We start from the raw sequence: 19582 nt of genomic DNA, 5'->3' as shown, positions 1-19582 counted from the left end.
CCGCCACCTTAGGTGTATGTGGCTGGTGCCTTAGCCACTTGAGCCACAGGCGCCGAGCCAGGTGTTTAATTTTAAACCAATTAAAGCCAGAATTGCTGGGTGTGGAGACCCCTGCTCCCATAGATATTTGAAAACTCTGCCGTGGTGATTCTAATAAACATCCTGAGCTCTGCAAACCCTTTCCAACCCAGACACCTGTCCTTTTACTTCTGGAATACAACTCCCTAGTATTCTGTTGCCTACCCCTGGGCATGGACCACTTTATAAGAAGCAAAGTCCAACAGTGCTAGTCGGAGGACTTCAACCTCACATTTTGACATACATGAAGCTTCTGAGAGTGGGGTGAAAGGTAGTCTCTGTTCGGGCGGTGCCTGTGGCTCAGTGGGTAGGGTGCAGGCCCCATATACTGAGGTGGCATGTTCAAACCCGGCCCCGGCCAAACTGCAACAAAAAATAGTCGGGCACTGTGGCGGGTGCCTGTAGTCCCAGCAAGAGAATGGCCTAAGCCCAGGAGTTGGAGGTTGCTGTGAGCTGTGATGCCATGGCATTCTACTTGAGGACCACAAAGTGAGACTCTGTCTCTTTAAAAAAAAAAAAAAAGTAGTCTCTGTTCACTTTGCACATCCATAGCTCTGGAGAATGTCAGAAAAAATTACAGTGAACAAATAAGTGGATATATATATTTCTATATATACATAGAAATATATGTAGTTACATGTATATACATATATATGGATATATGTACACATATATGAATATATTTAATATCCATATTATAATCTCCATATCCACATATATATGGATATATATATATATATATATATCCTGATTCTACAATTTTAACAACAAGTGACCCCACAGAGGAAATAAAGTCGGTCTGGAAACCCTTTTCTCTTCTCTAAGGCTGATATCTGGCAGGGGTTTCCAGAATGCCATATACTTCTGGAAGCATACTTTTTTTTTGGAGACAAATACACAAAAATGGACTGTGTGCTTGAGTCTGATATGGAGACTTGAAATCTTTTCTTTCCCCAACATTGCATCATATGCCTCTATCCCCAATCCAGGGGGCTACAGAGTGGGGAAGTGCTCATCCATAAAGCACAAAGGCAGAGGAAACCATCCCCTACTGCTGGGACTGGGCCATCCATCATCACTGTCCTTTGCATGGTTACAATTTGTTTAGAGAGGCATTTGTGTTCACCGCTGGGGTCTGTGTGGTGGTAGCAGAGTACCAGGTTTCAATCCCAGTCCTGTTTACTTCACCTCCTCATCCAGAAAATAGGTATAGGGATGACATCTAACTCATCTGGTTGTGAAGGATTAAATGAAACAAGGCATGGAAAGCACTTAGTCTCTGGGACACCGGTGAGTATTTAATAAATTCCGGTAACAACACCACTTGTAAAGTTAGCATTTGGAAAAATATTATTTTATAAGTGAGTAATTTGAGGCTCAGAGTTTGGCTTGCTGGCAGTGAAAGATTGGAAGTAGGTGTGTCTGACTTTTCATGTCTGTGCTGGGGGTTCTCATTAGACATTAGACAACGGACCTCAGACATAGGCAGGGCTTTACTCAGATTGGCTCAGAAGGGATGTCAGCCATGTCATGCATGTCCAAGCTGTTCTCCTGGGACTGCTAAACTCCACCCATCCTGCAGCCCATTCCACCAATGGCAGTCCAGGGGTTGAGGAGGACTCCACCTCTTTCTTTTTCAGGTAAGCTTCTGCCATGCTAGTGGGTGTCAGGGCCAGAGCTAAGATCTGGGTCCCTGACTTCCTGTCCAATAACCTTTCATTTCACCTTGAGAGTTTATAAGTCCAGACCTGGAGCCTCTAATGACTCTCTGTCTTCTCCTTCCTTCACCCTCATCATACACAAAGAGTCCTCTGACCCAAAGCTGGGCAGGGGACACTTTGAGTGGAAATGGTAAGGAAAGGAGCAATGTAGGAAGCAAGGGCTCTGGAGTCTAAAGGGACTCGGGTCTGACTTCTGGCCTCTGTGCCTCAGGTTCCCAATCTATAAAATGGGACTATAGCACCTAGCCTGCCCATTGGGTGTTCTGAGGACTTTTTGCTGAATGTGCATAAACTATCCCTGGAAGGAAACAAAGGACATGGGTTACTAAGGGAGGGCTGCTGGTGGGTAGGGGGAGGGAAACTCATTTTTCACCTTTTGAACTCAGTTAAACAATAATTTTATTATGAGTTTGGATTTTTTTATAATAGTGCCTGGTACTCAATAAATATTGATTATTTTTATAAAGAAATTGTGATACATGCCCTGTCCCCCACTTCAAATCACCTCTGTTCTCCCAGCTTCAAGGCAAAACAGATTTAAAACCTGAGAGACAGGTGGTGAAAGGAAGGGTTTTCAATCAGATTCAGTTTTGAATCTTTTTTTATATATACATACAGTCTCACTCTGTTGCCCTGGATAGAGTGTCGTGCATCATAGCTCACAGCAACCTCAAACTCTTGGGCTCGGCTTGGCTCCTGTGGCTCAAGTGGCTAAGGCGCCAGCCACATACACCTAAGGTGGCAGGTTCGAATCCAGCCCAGCCCGCCAAAACAATAATGACAGCTGCAACCAAAAAAAAAAAAAATAGCCAGGCATTGTGGCGGGTGCCTGTGGTCCCAACTCCTTGGGAGGCTGAGGCAGGAGACTCGCTTGAGCCCAGGAGTTGGAGGTTGCTGTGAGCTGTGATGCCATGGCACTCTACCCAGGGGGATAGCTTGAGGCTCTGTCTCAAAAAAAAAAAAAAAAAAACTCTTGGGCTCAAGTGATCCTCTTGCCTCAGCCTCCCACATAGCTGGGACTACAGGCACCTGTCCCTACACCTGGCTAGTTTTTCTATTTTTAGTAGAGACAGGGTCTCACTCTTGCTCAGGCTGGTCTGAAACGCCAAAACTCAAGCAATCCACCTGCCTTTGGCCTTCAGAGTGCTAGGAGTACAGGCGTGAGACTGGTGTCCCCCACTTTCTAGCTGTGTGACCTGAGACATGTTGCTGCACCTTTTAGGATGGAGGAAACTCATGGCCAGGCATGGTTGCTCACACTTGTAATCCTAGCACTCTGGGAGACTGAGGCAGGTGGATTGGTGGAGTTCAGGAGATCAATACCAGCCTGAGCAAGAGCAAGACCTCATCTTTACTAAAAATAGAAAAACCAGGTGGGCATAGTGGCAGGCACCTGTGGTCCCAGTTACTCTAGAGGGTGAGGCAAGAGGATTGCTCAAGCCCAAGAGTTTAAGGTTGCTGTGAGCTGTGGTGCCACAGCACTCTCTCCAGGCCAACAGAGTGAGACTGTTTCTAAATAAATAAATAAGTAAATCTCATGGTCTCTACCCTACCCCCCAATTATCACCAGGATTTAATGAGATCAGACCTGACACCGACTGAGGAGGGGGCAAGTGCCAGGCACTGCCCTAAGCACTGCACACATATGCCTTATTATATCTGCAGGACAGGCAGATGCCACTGTCATCCCCACTATAAAGACGAGAACTTGGAGGCTCTAGGAGGTGAAGTCCAGCCACAAACTCTCAGGCAAATCTGACTCCAAGGCAGTGTCTCTAACCACTGCACAACCCTGCCTCTCGAATGTATATCGCATATTTAAGAGAATACTTGGCACATGGACACTGCTCTGGAAATCATAGCTGTGATTATTACTGCTACACACCAAGCTCTTTCCCACTTTGTTAAACAGGTTGGGGCCAGACAGCTTAACAATTCACAGATGCCTTCTGGGGGCAGCATTTAGCCTTATTCCTCCTCTATGCACAAATTACAGAGCCAATCCTCACAGTGCTCAGGGCAATGAGCTCTCCTTACTCCACAGGGCTTCTTTGTGCTGGTGGCCCCAGACGCCACCCTACAACAAACCCCAGGCAACTTAAGGAAACTGAGCATGCCTGGCTGGGACACTTGCAGCAATGCAGTTACTGCCCAGGGAGAGCTTTCCCCAAATCCTGAGCTCAGCAGGTTTTAAACACCCCATCCCCCACCACCACAGCCAAACATATTTTAGGACAACCCACATCAAGAGACAAGCTGTTCCTTCTTACTGGTCAATAGTGCAAACACGGGGCCTGTCAACAGCGAGTATTTGTCGGCCCGCCTTCCACCGCAGCCACTTGTACTGGCCAACTTTGTGCTAATGAAGGGTAGGCAGAGGTTACTGCCACACATGGATGGGACTGGGCCTTGGCTTACACACACACTGCAGAATCGACACCCAGCTCACCCCACTAGAACGCAGTTGTGTGGAGGGTAAAGGGTCTGGGCCACCATGAGTAACACACCAAACATAATCTGCTTATGAATAATTGAGCTTATTGTTTGTGTCAATGTCTAAAGCCATTGGCTGAAATTCGAAATAGATTTCTGAAGGAGAGGAATGCCCTTCCAGAAAAGCAGCTTGAGGCATCATTTCCCATCCTCTGGCCCTCCAGCGAGAGTACAAAATAACCTACACACCTCCTTTGGTTCCTTCTCTAGGGCTGCAGTCACCCACTCACAGAGGAGGCACAAGGACCTTGGGAGGAGGGGCAGAGCAGCAGTCTCAGGGGAAGAGGACCTGCCCAGAGCCCACTCCCCTATCCCTCAGCTGTGGACTGGACCACTGGGGGAGGAGGGGGGAGGACAGCTTTCATCCAAGGTCAAGTTCTAGCTAAGGCAACTCCAAATCTTCTGGAAATGTTCCTCTCACCCACCCTCCACCTCCACCTGCCCAGAAAAACACCAGATTTCATGTTTTCCCAGAGAGATGATTCTGCAGCCCCACTCCTGACCAGCAAGGGGACTCTGGACTTTCGAAGGTCCTGCTGCCGCTGACAGGAGGCCCCTTGCCCACCATGGCCAAGAACATGCCACCCATATCAGTGACTGGTTATGACCCAAAACTTCCCAGGAGAGGAGGAGGGCTTAGTGAGCACCCCAGGCATGTGTCCCAGGCCACACACTGGGCCAGACAGGGAGAAGGAAAAAGAGCAGGGACTCAGGGCAAGGCCAGAAATTGCTGGGGCATGAGGGGAGGCAGAAGCCTCAGAGGATGGAGTGACAGGGATGGGAAGGGAGGGAGCACACCTTCCTCATGGGGAGGAGTGGAGGGAAGGCAAATAAACTCAGCTAGAAGCCACCTTCCCCTCCCCACAGCCACCCGCAGAGACCTGGGGCTATCTCAGTTGTACTAAGGGGACATCTGCTTCCACAGAGACCCTGCCCAGAACCCAGGACCCATGCAGGACTCTGTCCCTCATTGCGGGCCCCTCAGGGTGTGTCTGACATTCCTTAGGAAGTGCACAGTGTGGAACAGCAGGCCAGGCCACATCTGTCAAGCCTCTGTCCCTTACACAGTGCATGCCTCACATGGCAGGTGTTCAGCAAACACCTGTCAGCTTAAGTGAACCGCTCTCCTTGAGGACCTGGTCACAGGCAAGCACATGCCCATGGCAGGTGGTGGGAGCAGGCAGGGTTGGGGTATCTGGGACCCTCGAGTGGTCTACATCCCTGAGAAAGGGGTAAGTCTGGGAGAGAGGGGCTCAGGGATATTACCTGTATCCTGTCTTCTGGCAGTTCGGTTTTCATGGCCAGCATCTCTCTGGCATAGACGTCTGGGTAGTGAGCCTCATTAAATGCCTTCTCCAGCTCCTCAAGCTGGTAGGAGGTGAAGATTGTCCTGAGGGAGCAAGACCAGACACTCAGGACCTAGGACACTGAGAGAGCCTGTCTCAGAGAGAACAGAGTGGCCCTCCCCTTGCCTCCTGGACAGACCCCAAACCCAGGCTGGCTCAGCACGATGATCCAGTCTGACCCAAACTCTCTTACACACACATGCATATTTGCATGCATGCAAATATGGGCTCCTCATCATTCAAGGCTGAGGGCCCACAGGACACCAGCCAGTGGGATGGCATGATTTCAGCTCTCAGTGAACTTCACACTGGGACTCTTTATGGAGGTGCTCTGGGGGCAAAGGTATTAAAAGGAAATTTTATTTTTTAAATGCAGAAAGCCCCTATTCTTCCTCCCAAGCACAGAACGGAGGAGCTCATCAGATCAGTAAACACCCAGCCCCACCCAAATCTGCTACCTGGGCTCCTCAAGCAGACACTAGAGTTGGACTTTTTAATTTCACTCAAAGTTTGAAGATTCACCAGAAGGATAAATGCAACTTCAATCTCTAGGTTGGTATAGCTGAGAACTCAATCTCCCAGTTCCTCAACTCACCTCAATGCTCCCTCCTCCTCCCCTGCCCTTCCTCTGACACCACCCTAGAGCTGCCATCAGAATCTTTCCCTGTCCCTTCCCTCTACCAGGAGACAGAATCACCTTCCAACCATCCCATATACAAACAGCATCCACTCACTTGGGGAGAGCCCCATTCAGGCCTCCTGGTAAGCCCCCAGCCCCCAAGAGCCGTTCACAGTGGCTTAATTTGTGTCATAAACTGTTAAACTGTTTTAAGAATCTGGGAAGAGCTACATTCTATCACCAAAGGAAAATGCACTAATGCATATATTCTCACACATAAGGTTTTGCCCTCAGATATTAGGAATAAACCTAATAAGCATCTACTTACAAACACAAACTCTTCTCTTTTCCGACCTTAATTTTACCAGGTTTCAGGTGACCTTTATCCTGGACCCTCATCAGCAGGCTAACAGGCACTACAGTCTCATTTCCACACACTGAACTTGTAAAAATGTTACATCCCTTGCTTAGCCCCTGGGATTTGGACCCTGGGACCAGCACAAAGGTTTAGCATCCTTCACTGCTGTGCCCTCACCCAACACAACCAAAAAGTACCAATTTGAGCCCCACACCTTCCCTGTGCTAGTGTTAGCTTTACTATTTTGGGGGATGTTACAGGCGGGTGTGTGAGGAAGAAAGATTGTGCTCTTTGTAGAAAATGACTGGTTTGATTCTTAATCGCTTCTCCTGTTCTCTTGGGGGAGAATATGGAACGCTTATGTGTACAGAAAGCTAATTCTTTAAAATTTTGAGGATCCTCTGCTTTCTGTCGCTTGCTAAAGGGCCTATGAAAAGAGCATCAAAATAAATGCTTGAAAAATTCACGTTTCTTTTAAAAACAGGGAAACTGAGGCACACAGGTGGTGTGGCCTGGCCAAAGCCAAAGAGGAAAGCTGATTATAGGTCATTTAGTGCCAGCCTCTACTAGGGAGAGTCCCTATTAAAAATAACAACAATAATTCAAATCTTCCAGACGTCCCCTAATTCCCGCCTCAGAGCTGCTTCACTGCCGCTGCTGCCGCTGCCAATGATGCTGACCATGCTGACATGCTGTCCAGGGAGAGGTCCCTTCCCCGGCCATGCGACCTAACCTCTGTTCTTGGCTTGTGCTGAAGCCTAGACCTTCTGGCTCCTGCCATAACCTGCCTGAAGAGGGGCTAAGCTTTCTGGTAAAGAGAAGAGCAAAATCCCAGACTCTCTCCCCATGGCTGCTTCCCTCCCACCCACCTGCAAGCGCTTTTAAACCTAGTTTGTTTCTTGGAGATAAAGACAAGCCCATCTCTCATCTCCAGATTCTGGGGTTTCTTACCCCAAATCCCCAAATTAAAGGAGCTCAGGAAAATGTATCTTTTACTAATTAAGAACTGTACTGGTAATCAGCAGCCATTCTTCTCTCTCCAAAAGTCCGGCCCCTTCGTGCACCAGAAATAAACAATTAATACCCCGGTGTTGCCTTGATGCTGTTTGGCACCCCTGGGAACCCACCCAAACCCCCAAACTTTTCCCTAGTGAAGACAGTGGCAGATAGGACAGAGGATTTGGACTTTAAATATGGACTTTGGATTATGAGTCACCCAGCGCCAAGGGCCAAACAATGAGATGTCCTGAAGGAGTAAGAAACATCGTTGCTGCACCCACGGTTTGGGGATGTTTTTTCCAGGGCTCTCCATGCTATGGGAACCTCCCCCACCATCCCAGCACCAGCGTGGGAGGAGTTCCGCTGGTTCCCAGCCTGCCCTTTTCCATGGGTCCCTGCTTGCCGAGACTGACAGCATACCCATGCTAGGACCAGCATGGGATCGGCACAAAAAAAGTGCTTTAATGAATATTCGTTGAATGAACTAATTTTTTAAAAAGAAAAACCCAGGGTCAGGACTAGGAAAAAATGTTCCCGTTTAAACTAAACTAAACTAAACTAAATCAAACAGCTGCCTGAAGGGAACGAACCGAGATCCCAGGGCAACCACGTTGAAGTTCATCCTCATCCAACCAAAAACCTCTTGGGGCCTCGAGGGTCAAGAAGGGCCGTTTTAAAAGATGGAGGTTGACTGTGGAGTTTCCGAGGGCCAGGGATGAGCCACGCGCAGAAAACCGCCAAGAAAGAGTGCAAAGAAGACGAGAACAAATTAGGGGGAGAGAAAAGGATGTGCGTGTGTGTGTGTGTGTGGCTGGGGGAGGGGGGCGGGTTGCCCAGTAGGGAAATATCCCGAGAGAGCAGGAGACCCTCTGGCTGCCCCTCCTGGATTGGGACGGAGAGAGAGATGTGAAGAAACAGCCCCGGAGGTGAGCACGGGGGCAGCACACGGGAGCAGCGCTGGCAGAAAGACAGGCGGATTTTTGATTTTCACTCCTTTATTTCCTTGAAAATCTTAGCACAAATTTACACGAGGCACTGGTAGCAGAGGCGCCAGTGCGGAAGGTAGAGAGGGTCTGGAGGTGGGAACAAGGGAGAGAGGTGGATTACTTTTCAAGATATACCTATTGGATTTTTAACTTTGTGCAAGTCATGTCTATTTAAAGAATACATTTTTTAAAAAATTCTCTCTTTAGTCTATACCCCATTTCAGCCCACCTAGCAGCAAGGCCTAGCGGGACCATCCAGTCTAGACCCGCCACCATTTTACAGATGAGGAAACTGAGGTTCATGAAGGGAGGCGACCCGCTCAGAATCACCAAAACAGCAGAAACCAAAAGAAAATGTTCCATCAGCGCAGATACTGCGGGCTTTGGGAAGGGTGGGAGCAGAAAGCTCGGGAGTTGACAGAGAGGACAGGGACCATGGGAGAGAGATGGCGGGAGGAGGCAGAGGGGCGCCGGAACCAGTTCGGGCGGGAGGTGGGAGCGGATCTGCCGGCTCGCAGGGTCTGCCCGGCTCTCGGAATGTGCTGATGCGGGCATCTGGGGGCTGATAACCCATCTCTAGCTCCGGTTTGGCCTTTCAGTTCTCCTGCGGGAGGAGAAAGCCCATACGCTGCTCTAGCGGCCACCTGGCGTGGCCAGACGCCAGGGCCTTGGGCAGTTTCCTCCAAATAACCCTGATCACTCCGCCCTTGCGCAGCCTGGGACCTCATATCTGGGATCCGCGAAAATAGGGTCCGAGTGACTCAAGCCGGGAACAGCGGACGGCGGCGGGGATTGGGAGGGATGGCAGTGGGCAGGAGAGGTGACGACGCACTGCAGGGGGCCTTACCTGTGTCGCCGCTTCTTCCGTTTCTTGGTCTGGTTTAAAGCCGATTTGGACATTTTTCGATCACTGGAGGAAACATCTTCAGAATCTGAAAAGCGGAAGGACATGAGGCAGAGTGGGGAGCGCGCTCCGCCACACCTGAAACCAGCGAGGGCCCCATCCCTGACTGCCTCTGGGAGCCGCGGGGCCTGCTGTCTCCCCGGAAAGCCCTTGGGAACCCCGGGTGGCTATGTCCATTCCTAAGGCCAGGCTGGCCTCTCCCACGCCAGCACCCGAATATGGAGATTTTGAACAGATTTCGCTGTAAGAGAGGCAAAGGCCCTGGCGCGCTTGGGGCAGGGACCGCAGAGAGCGAGGCAGCCTCAGAGGGTCGCAGGGACCCGAGGGGCGCTCTGGGTGTGCGCTCTGCCCTGCGCTTGCAGCCCTGGTGCCCGGGGGCCGGAAAGTTGACTCCAAAGAGCCAAGCCCAGACACCAGGAGCCGGACTCCCACAAGAGCTGCGGCTGCTCAGTCATCACAGTCCCTTTCGCAGAGCCCGCACAATGCGCTCCCACTTGAGGCTGGAGAGCCTGTGACCAGCCACTTTTCGTTGCCCTTCCAAATAAAACGAAACGAAAGGAAACGAAAATTCGGGGGAATTGACAAGGGCGAACAAAAGCTGGAGTTCCGAGAGGTCCAGGACGCACCGCCAGGAAAGCAGCTCGAGGAGGGCGCGGGGAGGTCATCCAGGGTCCCCGAGCCCGCGAGTTGCGGGGCTCTGATATACTGTGGCGTGGGATCGGATGGCGGCTGCTTCGGCTGCTGTAGTGGCCGGGTTGTCCGAGTTAGTGGGGTAAAAAAAATACACCCCAGCTGATCAACATGGGGTTTTAGAGTAAAGAAAGCAGGAAAAAGACAATTTTGGACCCCAGGACTGGGTCCGGAGCCGCCACCCGCTTCCCGAATAGCATAGGGCTCTAGGAGCGCGGATTCTCTTGGAGGCCGAGGCTGCAGTGGAACAGCGGAGCTGGGGCCCTCCAACCCAGCCAGTGACCCTGCAATACCGGCTCTGACACTCCAAACCCCGTTTCCAGAGGGGCCCCAGTGGGGCGCAGAGGCCAAACCCGGCCAGACGCGGGGACCACAGAACAGCGCGGCGGCCGAAAACGCTGGGGCCGAAACCTGGCGGGCGCCAGAACATCTTTCCGGTCCCTGCCCTGGGCGAGTCGGCCCCAGGCCCGGTCTGCGACCCCTCGACCTGGCACGAACTTTTCCGCAGGGAGCAGGCCTTGTCCGGCAGGCGAGAGCCGACGGCGCGGGCTCCCGGCTCTCAGCCGCAGTCAGGCAGCCGCGTAGCCGCGCAGCCTTGCTGCCTCGCCCTCACCTACCCGAGCTGGCCGTCTGGCTGGTGTCCAGCGGCCCCGATGCTCTGCCCAGTGGCTGCAAGTGGACGCTCTGAGGGTCAGACAGCACTTCCAGGAAGGTGGGCTGCGCGTAGAAGCCAGGGAGCCCACCGGGCCCCAGCAGCCCCATGCTGCCCACTCCTGCGGGACTGAGCACTGAGCGCGCTGCCAGCAAGTGCCCAGGGGCAAGGCCGTCGAGGGCAGCCCGCGGATGTGAGCTAGGGGGCTCCTTGTTCAAGCCCAGGATCTCCTGGATGCCGAACCCCGTGCACCTGGCCGGGGCGCCCCCCGAGGTACTCTTGGCCACTGTCTCGGACTTGGGCTTGCTCAGCGCTTCCCCGGCTTTCCCCGTCATCTCCCGGTTCTTTGGAGGGGCTGAGGCCGCAGGTCTGTAGCTCCCCCCACCCCCCGCCGGGCTCCCCGCTTAGCGAAGTTGGTCCCAGGTGCCCCCTCCGGTGTCTAATGCTCTGAAGCCCCAAGGAGATTCCCCTTTTATCCAACCAGGCGGCAGCCCAAGTGGGGTCAGAGCTGAGCAGCCAATCACCGGAGCCAGGAGCGATTAGGAATTCCAAAAAGCTGGCAGCTCCCGCTGCAGGCAGCGCCAAGGGGCCAGGGCGCTGCGGGAGAGCATCGGGTGGGCTCTTCAGGATGCCCACAGGCAGGGACCCCAGGGGCCAAGATGAGACAACAAGGTTCAGGGCTATTCCAGGAGGCAGAGCGGCATGGGGTTCCAGGCAGATCCTAGCTGGGACATGCCTCTGGAGTGGCCAGGACAGGTCCCTGGGGTGAGGTGGCAGAAGTGGCCTAAGGGTGGAGACTAGAGACTAAGAGACCTCCTTCCTCCAACTCCTACACATGTGGGCAGAGTCACAGAAGCCCAAATGTGGGACCCCTGTGCAAAAGACCGAACAGGGGAGGAGCAGGTGCCCTGGGCACTTATGTGGTGGAAATGGGGCCAAGGTGTAGACAGGGAGATGCTGGGGTAGAGAAAGGCTGGAGCTTGTGTCTCCAGCACCAGATACAGTGCTTTTAGTTCAGAAGAGCTACTTAAGTATTTGCCCAGTGGATAACTGGTCAAGGGATCAGGGATACAAGTCCCTTCTGGGAAGGAGGGGCAGTGATGACTTCTTTTAGAGAACAGCCATGGATGTCAGGACATCTTCCTAGAGTAAACATTAAGTGTGCTCAACTTCATTCAAGGACTTTATTTATTCTTCTCTCCATTCATTCAGCTAATATGTATTGAGCACCTACTAACTCTGAGCTAGGAGCTAAGGGTCTGCAGTAAATCAGATAAGGTAAGGGGCCTGCTATACTTCAGAGTTCATTGAACAAACAGAATGAAGAGGATGGGATTGTTGATGGGGAGGGAGAGGGACAAGGAAGGGGTGAAAGGCAATCAAAAGGTGAACTACTTTACCCTAATGATAGGAATCCTCTGCCCCACTCCTGCATGGAAGCTGCAGAAGTGCAGCCAGAAGTGATGTTTCCTGCTGCCTCTTCCTAATGGAAAGAAACATCACTTCAGGTAGGCTGGACCATCATGGAGATAGCAGAGTAAAGCCTGCATTTCAAAGATGGCAGTGCAGCCACTGGTTTCCCATGGCACTCCTGCTTGAGGGCTCAGAGGAAGGCACAGCCTCCTTGGGCCCAAGCATCATTAGCAAAGGTGCTCTCTCAAGCTGGCTGTCTTTCACACACACACACACACCACAGAACTCTAAGTCCCCTGCACTCCACCACTTCAGCTAACCCCTCTCCACCATGCCAAGCATACAGTAGGTTTTTCATAAATGTTCCTAGAATCAAAGGCACCCTATGAAAGGCATAAGGACAGAGGCTAGAAAATTAGGCTGGGAAGAGATTCCATTCAGGATTTCTTGGCTAGTAAGCTGTAAACCCCCAAATGAAAGGAAACCCGTAACCATACCCAGCCTACTGCCAAGGTGTCTGGTACCCTCTGTGGCTGCCATGGGGCAGAAACTAGGCCTTGCTAACTAGGCTATTGTGAGGTGGGTCTCTGCCCTCTTTGTTCTTGTCCACATGAGTGATGGGACTAGGTAGGGGCATCTCGAAGTACAAGAAGTATCTGGGAGAGATGTGCCATTCACTCGAAGGGCTGCCTCCTTATCACATAATAAGACCATGCCTACCATGTGCCTGTCCTAGCCCCTTTATGTGCGTTACATGGTATAATCTCTGGGCCTCACACCAACTCCATTAACACCTTGGTTCCACATCTGAAAGTTAGCATTGCCCTTCTTTTTTTTTTTTTTTTTTTTTGAGACAGAACCTCAAGCTGTCCCCCTGGGTAGAGTGCTGTGGCATCACAGCTCACAGCAACCTCCAACTCCTGGGCTCAAGCAAGTCACCTGCCTCAGCCTCCCAAGTAGCTGGGACCACAGGCGCCCACCACAACTTCTGGCTATTTTTTGGTTGCAGTTGTCATTGTTGTTGGGTGGGCCCGGGCTGGATTCGAACCTGCCACCTTGGGTGTACGTGGCTGGCTCCTTAGCCACTTGAGCCACAGGCGCCGAGCCAGCATTGCCCTTCTTACTTGGATATACGATCTCAAGGCATCCTTCACCTTGTATTCTACGGAGCTGAGTTCCAAGTGACACCATTCACATAGACAACAATGTTTCTGGTACCTCCTGGAGTTACGCCTAAAGTGGTGGCCTTGTCTGCCAGAAAAGAATTTCTATCCCCATTTTATGGATGTAGGAACTTTGATTCCCCAAGAGGTTACCTAACTAGAGGAGTCACAGGACTCTGGTGTCAGAAGCTATTCTCTTGTGACTCCTTCCCTGTTCCAGCCTACCCTGGGCGGATGGATGGGAATGTTATGTTAATGGCATCTGTCATGTCCCTGACTTATCACAAGACATCCACGATGAGCCAGGTGCCAGCTGATGGGCAAACAGGAGTGATGGAAAACAAGTGGGTGAGTGATGAAGTCAGCTCTTGCCAGGAGAGAAGATGAAAAATCTCTTGACCAAACCCCATGTCTGAAGCTTCTAGTTCTCAATCCCGGGAAACAGTCACCATTATGCCCTAGGAGGTTGGGGACAGGGACTACCCCTTTGAGAGCTGTTTGCCAAAAGCTGCAGGTGGAGAGAGGGCCCCGAAGCCAGTCCTGCCCTGAGAGCCAGACTCTTCTACAGACCGCGGAGTTTTTAGGTCGTCATGGTTACTGCTCCACAGCTTCCCAGCTTGGGCCAGACCAAGGCTTAAGACATTTGTGGATGATGGGAGGATCCCTACAAGGAAAGGCAGGCCCCAGGGGATGGGAGAAGTAAAGTGGCATTTAGTTTGGTCACCTGGACCCAAATCCTGGGTCTTCTCTGATACAAACATTTAATTTCTCTCTTAGCATAGATTGCTTTAAACAGCCTGATAGCGGGGTTGTGAGCATCCCTTGGCCCCTGAGTTAGAACAGAGGTCAAGGGCTGGTCTGTAAAGCCAAACTGCATGGGTTCAGATTCCCACTCTATCACTTGCTGGGTAACCTTAGGAAAATTACCTAATCCCTTTGTGCCATCTGTGCCTGTATCTTCCTTCATAAAATAGGGATAATGGTAGTACCCACCTCTTAGAATTGTCAGGAAGATTAGAAACATAAAGTGCTGAAAACAGTGAACAAAGCTACACCATGAATGTACAAAATGAGGCTTCCATGAATGTTCGTTATTGTCGTTAGCCTGCAGGAGGATTTTGTACCTGGGGCTTCCAATACAGTGGGAAACAAAGCCCTAGTTCCTGCCTTCATAGAATTTGGGCCAGTGATTGGAATAGGTGATATTTTTAAAGCACTTAGCGTGGTACCTGGCCCTGAAGATTCAGTACATTGTGGCTTTTACTACTACCGTTAATGGGTGCCAGTCCCCTCATCACATTTAATCTACTCAATTTCTCTGAGAGGTCAGGAGTTCTGTCCCCCTTGTCAGAAATAAGACATTAAAGCTCTGTGAGGGTGATTAGTGGGGAGGGAGGATGCTGTCTCTCTCCTTTGCCTTGGTCCTGGTCATTTTTAGCACCAGCTGCAGCCAAGTCATTCTGCTCTGTTAGCTGCCTCCTAGCCGTCAGCAACAATTTTTGGGGAGGGGTTGGAAAATGCAGGGAAGAGAAAGGATCTGTATTTGAATCAATAATCCCATTATGAATCTGTCACCCATGAATGTGTTTCACTTTTTTAATGCGCTTGTGTATTTTGGGCTTACCCCAGGGAGGTGAACCTTCTCTTTTGTTGAGCTGGACAGTTCACCTGAGAGTCTCAGGATGTGCCCCCACCTAAGGTCCTGCTCTCACCTCGCCTCCTCCCATCAGCAGACATGGATTAGATATTCCATTCCTTTTGTTCAGTAAAGAGGCTTATGTTAAAAGGAGGGATTTTGATTCACATTTAACTTACACTGAATATTTATTATGTTGTCTCAGTGAATCCTCTCAACTGCACTGAACTTGACCTCCTAAATTCTACTTGGTGAGGCTACTGAAAGAGTAGTATCATTTTCAAATGAGAAAGCAACCTCAGAGAGGCTGTGTGACCTGTCCCAGAACCCATGGCTGTCAAGGGCCAAGCTGGGAGTCCATCTGAATCCACTACATCCTTGTTTTCTTGAAGATAGAACTAGAGCCTCAAGCAAAGGAAGGATCCAGGCTCTAGGGAGGCAAATGATACCCCCCCAAATGCTTGAGCTGCTATCCTTCCCTACCAAGAATGGGAAATAAGAAAGGAAAGGGTTCCTCAGGGTGTTGAGAAGGGCAGTTAAATCAGCCAACTTCCAGGTGCACCTGTAGTTCACCTGAAGCTCACTCCAGCAAAATATCACTGGCCAGGTTTGGGCTGCCACAACTCCCTACATCCTCTGTCCATCAGCATTAACCCTCCCTCAGCCTCTTAAGGAAAAAGAAAAATGCCTCATATATGGTGTCCTTGTCTTTTCTGCTATGTCCACCTACAGGCAGGGTGGAACAATGGAAAGAAGCAAGCCATGGAGGACCTGCTCATTACCAACCTGTTGGCTGCCTCTGGACTGTGTCTCAGTTTCTCCTTCAGTCTTGCATGGTGGGAATGCGACATCCCTGATGTCCTGAGAGGGTGTGTCCCATTTTAGCTCACAGGACTGTTGTACAGTAAATCTAGTCAAGTATTTATTCCTTCAACAAATATTTATTGAGGCTTGCCCCTGTGGCTCAAGCGGCTAAGGCGCCAGCTATATACACCCGAGCTGGTGGGTTCAAATCCAGCCCAGGCCTGCCAAACAACAATGATGGCTGCAACCAAAAAATAGCTGGGCATTGTGGTAGGTGCCTGTGGTCCCAGCTACTTGGGAGGCAGAGGCAGGAGAATCGCTTGAGCTCAGGAGTTGGAGGTTGCTGTGAGCTGTGATGCCACAGCACTCTACCCAGGGCAACAACTTGAGGCTCTGTCTCAAAAAAGAAAAAAAACCCAAATATTTATGGAGCACCTATTATGTGCCAGTTACTATTCTGGTTGGAGGAATACTGTAAGGTAAAAGAAAGCCAAGCTCCTGTTCTCATAGAATTCATATTCTAGTTGTGGGAGAGACAGTTAACAGACAAGTAAATAAATAAGCAAGATCATTTACGGTGAAAAAAGTGCTAAGGATAAAATAAAGCAGAGTGAGGAACTATCAAGTGATGGCAGGAGAAGCCTCTTTTGGATGTGGAACAGGAAGGACCTTTCTGGAGAGTCAGAATTTGGGCAGAGACTGAGAAAGGAGAAGGCAGCTACGTTGGGGGCAGGGACAAGTGGTGAGGGCAAAAGGATAGCAAGTGTTCAGGTTCTGGGGGTAGGAAGGAGTCAGGTAGGTGTTTCTGAAGTATTCCATTGCTCAGACCCAGCGAGGAGGTGAGGGAGGCTAGAGTGGAGGAGTGAACTTGGGCTGACCTTGGGCAGGTAAGTCTTTGAGCCATGTTCAGCACGGTCCATAGCAGTCAGACTCTGCTGGGCTTTGTAGGCCCGAGCAAGGACTTCAGTTATTATCCCCAGTGGGAAGAGACGCTGCTGACAGTTATAAAACAGGGAGGTCAGTTAGGAGGCTGCTTTGTGGTCCAGGCAAGAGACACCACAGGAAGGCTTAGGGGTGGAAGGTGGCAGTGGAGATAGAGAGAAGCAGATGGATCTGGGATTCATACAAAAGAAATTTCAAGGCTCGGCACCTGTGGCTCAAGCAGCTAAGGCGCCAGCCACATACACCTAAGGTGGCGGGTTTGAATCCCCAGCCCGGGCCCGCCAAACAACAATGATGGCTGCAACCAAAAAATAGCCGGGCGTTGTGGCGGGCGCCTGTGGTCCCAGCTACTTGGGAGGCTGAGGCAGGAGACTCACTTGAGCCCAGGAGTTGGAGGTTGCTGTGAGCGTGATGCCATGGCACTCTACCCAGGGGGATAGCTTGAGGCTCCCTCTCAAAAAAAAAAAAGAAATTTCAAAGCACCAAGTGCTGTCCCAAGGCGGAGTATAATTCTTACAGTCTACACCTCAGAGATCTTGGAGCCAGAAGCCTTTCTCAAAGCTACTTCTTTCTGTGTTCTCCCCATGGGGTCCCAGCAGCCGTACATCAGCCCCAGGGCTTCTCCTGGGTCAAGAGTCCCTGTGGACTCTCTTCTGGCTTCTGGAACTTCAGCCTCTACCTCTTTGTCAAAAATCAGGGACAAGACTAGGATCCCAGCAGAACCACAGGAAGAAAAGTAGAGCAACCCTCAGCAGCCATTAATATTTTAAGCTGTCCTAAGTGGGGAGAAAGACAGAAGGGTATGAGGAAGGCAGAGATCATGTGACCTTGGGGTAAGTTTCCCTGGAGACCTAGGCGGCAGGTGGGGGCCAGGGATCATGGCCACAGGGCATCCAGTCAAGGATAGAAAAGGGACAGGGCTGCAGAGGCACCATCGGGATCTGGTCTGAAGAAGACATTTCCGGATTCCTTATTTATTGGCTCTCTGAAGTGGGCAGGATTAGCATCTCTAGCACTTACCTAGGGTCCAGAGGAGGTGACAGTAACCACTGTGGTTTCCTCAGCAGACCAGCACTGTGGCAAGATTTGGGGCATTGGTTTGGGTCCCCAAACTTCTTGGAGAATCTCGGAGCTATCCAGTATCTTTCTGGTAAATTCCTTTTGGGGACCCAGCACATTGGCTCAGCCCTATAATCCTAGCACTCTGGGAGGCTGAGGAGGGTGGATTGCTGGAGCTCAGGAGTTCAAGACCAGCCTAAGCAAGAGCAAGACCCATCTCTATTGAGAACAGAAAAAATAGCTGGGTGTTGTGGCACGTGCCTATAGTCCCATCCGCTTGGGAGGCTGAGGCAAGAGGATTGCTCAAACCCAAGAATTTGAGGTTGATATGAGCTTTGACACCATAGCACTCTACCCAGGGTGACAGAGTGAGACTCTGTCTCAAAAAAAAATTTCTTTTTTGGTCAAATCAGACAAATTGGAGCTGTTTACAACCCAGAATCTAATCTATTATAAGATGTGAACATAATACCTAACTCTACCCTCTGCCACTAAGCTAGAACTTTAATTTCCCAAAATCATCTACGTTAGGCCAAATTTGAGCTATAGTTAGCATGGGGTAACAAAAAGAAGGGCTTTGGGCAGCACCTGTAGCTCAAAGGAGTAGGGCACTGGCCCCATATGCTGGAGGTGGCAGGTTCAAACCCAGCCCCGGCCAAAAACTGCAAAAAAAAAAAAAGAAAAAAAAAAGAAAAAAGAAAGGCTTTGGTGGGAGATCTCTTTTGAAATTCTGGGTCTGTGAGTATGGCTACAACTAATGGCTGTTGTCTCAATTTCCATTCTCTCCTTCTTAGTATCAGAACCTTAACTTTATTCAGAATAGTACTATCCGTAGATAATAGACTACATTTCTCAGGCTTCTTTGCAGCTAGAAGTCTCTAGACACTTAGCACACATTTGCTCTTTCTACCTTTCTTCCAGCTTCTTGTCTAAAACACTTATCTAAAACACAGACATGGTGGCTAGTGCTTCCATAGCTGTTTTGATGGTGGAATGGAAGCCAACACCATTGGAAAGAAGGACAGGAGTCTAGATCCCTGAAAACTCACAAACCACCGTTACAGCCTTGGTCTAGCCCCAGTGAGCTCAATGTTTAAGGCACTGGTCTCTAAGCTCTGTCACTAAAGACCACCAATGATTCTGCATCGATACCTTGAAGAGGCATTTGAAGTAAGCATTTGACACAGGGGAGTGATTCTTAGTGCTGAAAATCACTTGGAGTCCAAGTGGGTCCTTGGCTTTGCTCAAGAAAGAATCAGAGGCTGGGCACAGTGGCTTGTGCCTGTAATCCCAGCACTCTGGGAGGCCAAGGTGGGTGAATTGCTTGAGCTCACAAGTTGGAGACCAGTCTGAGCAAGAGTGAGACACTGTCTCTACTAAAAACAGAAAAACTAGCTGGGCATTGTGGTGGGTGCCTATAATTCCAGCTACTTGGGAGGCTGAGGCAAGAGGATCTTTTGAGCATAAGACTGAGGTTGCTTTGAGCTATGATGATGCCACAACACTCTACCCGGGGTGACTGAGTGAGACTCTGTCAAAAAAAAAAGGAAAGAAGGAAGGAAGGAAGGATTGATTCAGGAACAAAGCAACACTGTAAAGTGAAAGCAGATTTTATTTAGAAACCATAAAAAGTGTATTCCCTAATCTATCCTCCCAGTGGAGGAGAATCAGCCCCATTTGGTCCTCTACTTAATCAATAGCTTAGTTATAGGCTAAACC

General features: G+C 50.3%; 1 protein-coding gene across 1 annotated transcript in view; it reads right to left on the bottom strand.

Moving 5' to 3' along the window:
- VSX2 (visual system homeobox 2) overlaps positions 1 to 11221 on the bottom strand; it is an 18929-nt gene extending 7708 nt beyond the window's left edge. Inside the window, exons 1-3 of the mRNA XM_003786906.2 lie at positions 10812 to 11221; positions 9448 to 9532; positions 5559 to 5682 (exon numbers count right to left, since the gene is read on the bottom strand). Coding sequence (XP_003786954.1) covers positions 5559 to 5682; positions 9448 to 9532; positions 10812 to 11181 — 579 coding nt within the window. The 5' untranslated portion in view covers positions 11182 to 11221. The remainder of the gene's footprint in view (positions 1 to 5558; positions 5683 to 9447; positions 9533 to 10811) is intronic.
- Between the last annotated feature and the right edge of the window lie 8361 nt (positions 11222 to 19582).

This window comes from Otolemur garnettii, unplaced genomic scaffold (assembly GCF_000181295.1).
Source record: "Otolemur garnettii isolate 467f Iridium unplaced genomic scaffold, OtoGar3 scaffold00020, whole genome shotgun sequence".
Lineage (NCBI taxonomy): Eukaryota > Metazoa > Chordata > Mammalia > Primates > Galagidae > Otolemur > Otolemur garnettii.
This window is presented reverse-complemented; position numbering and strand designations above follow the sequence as displayed.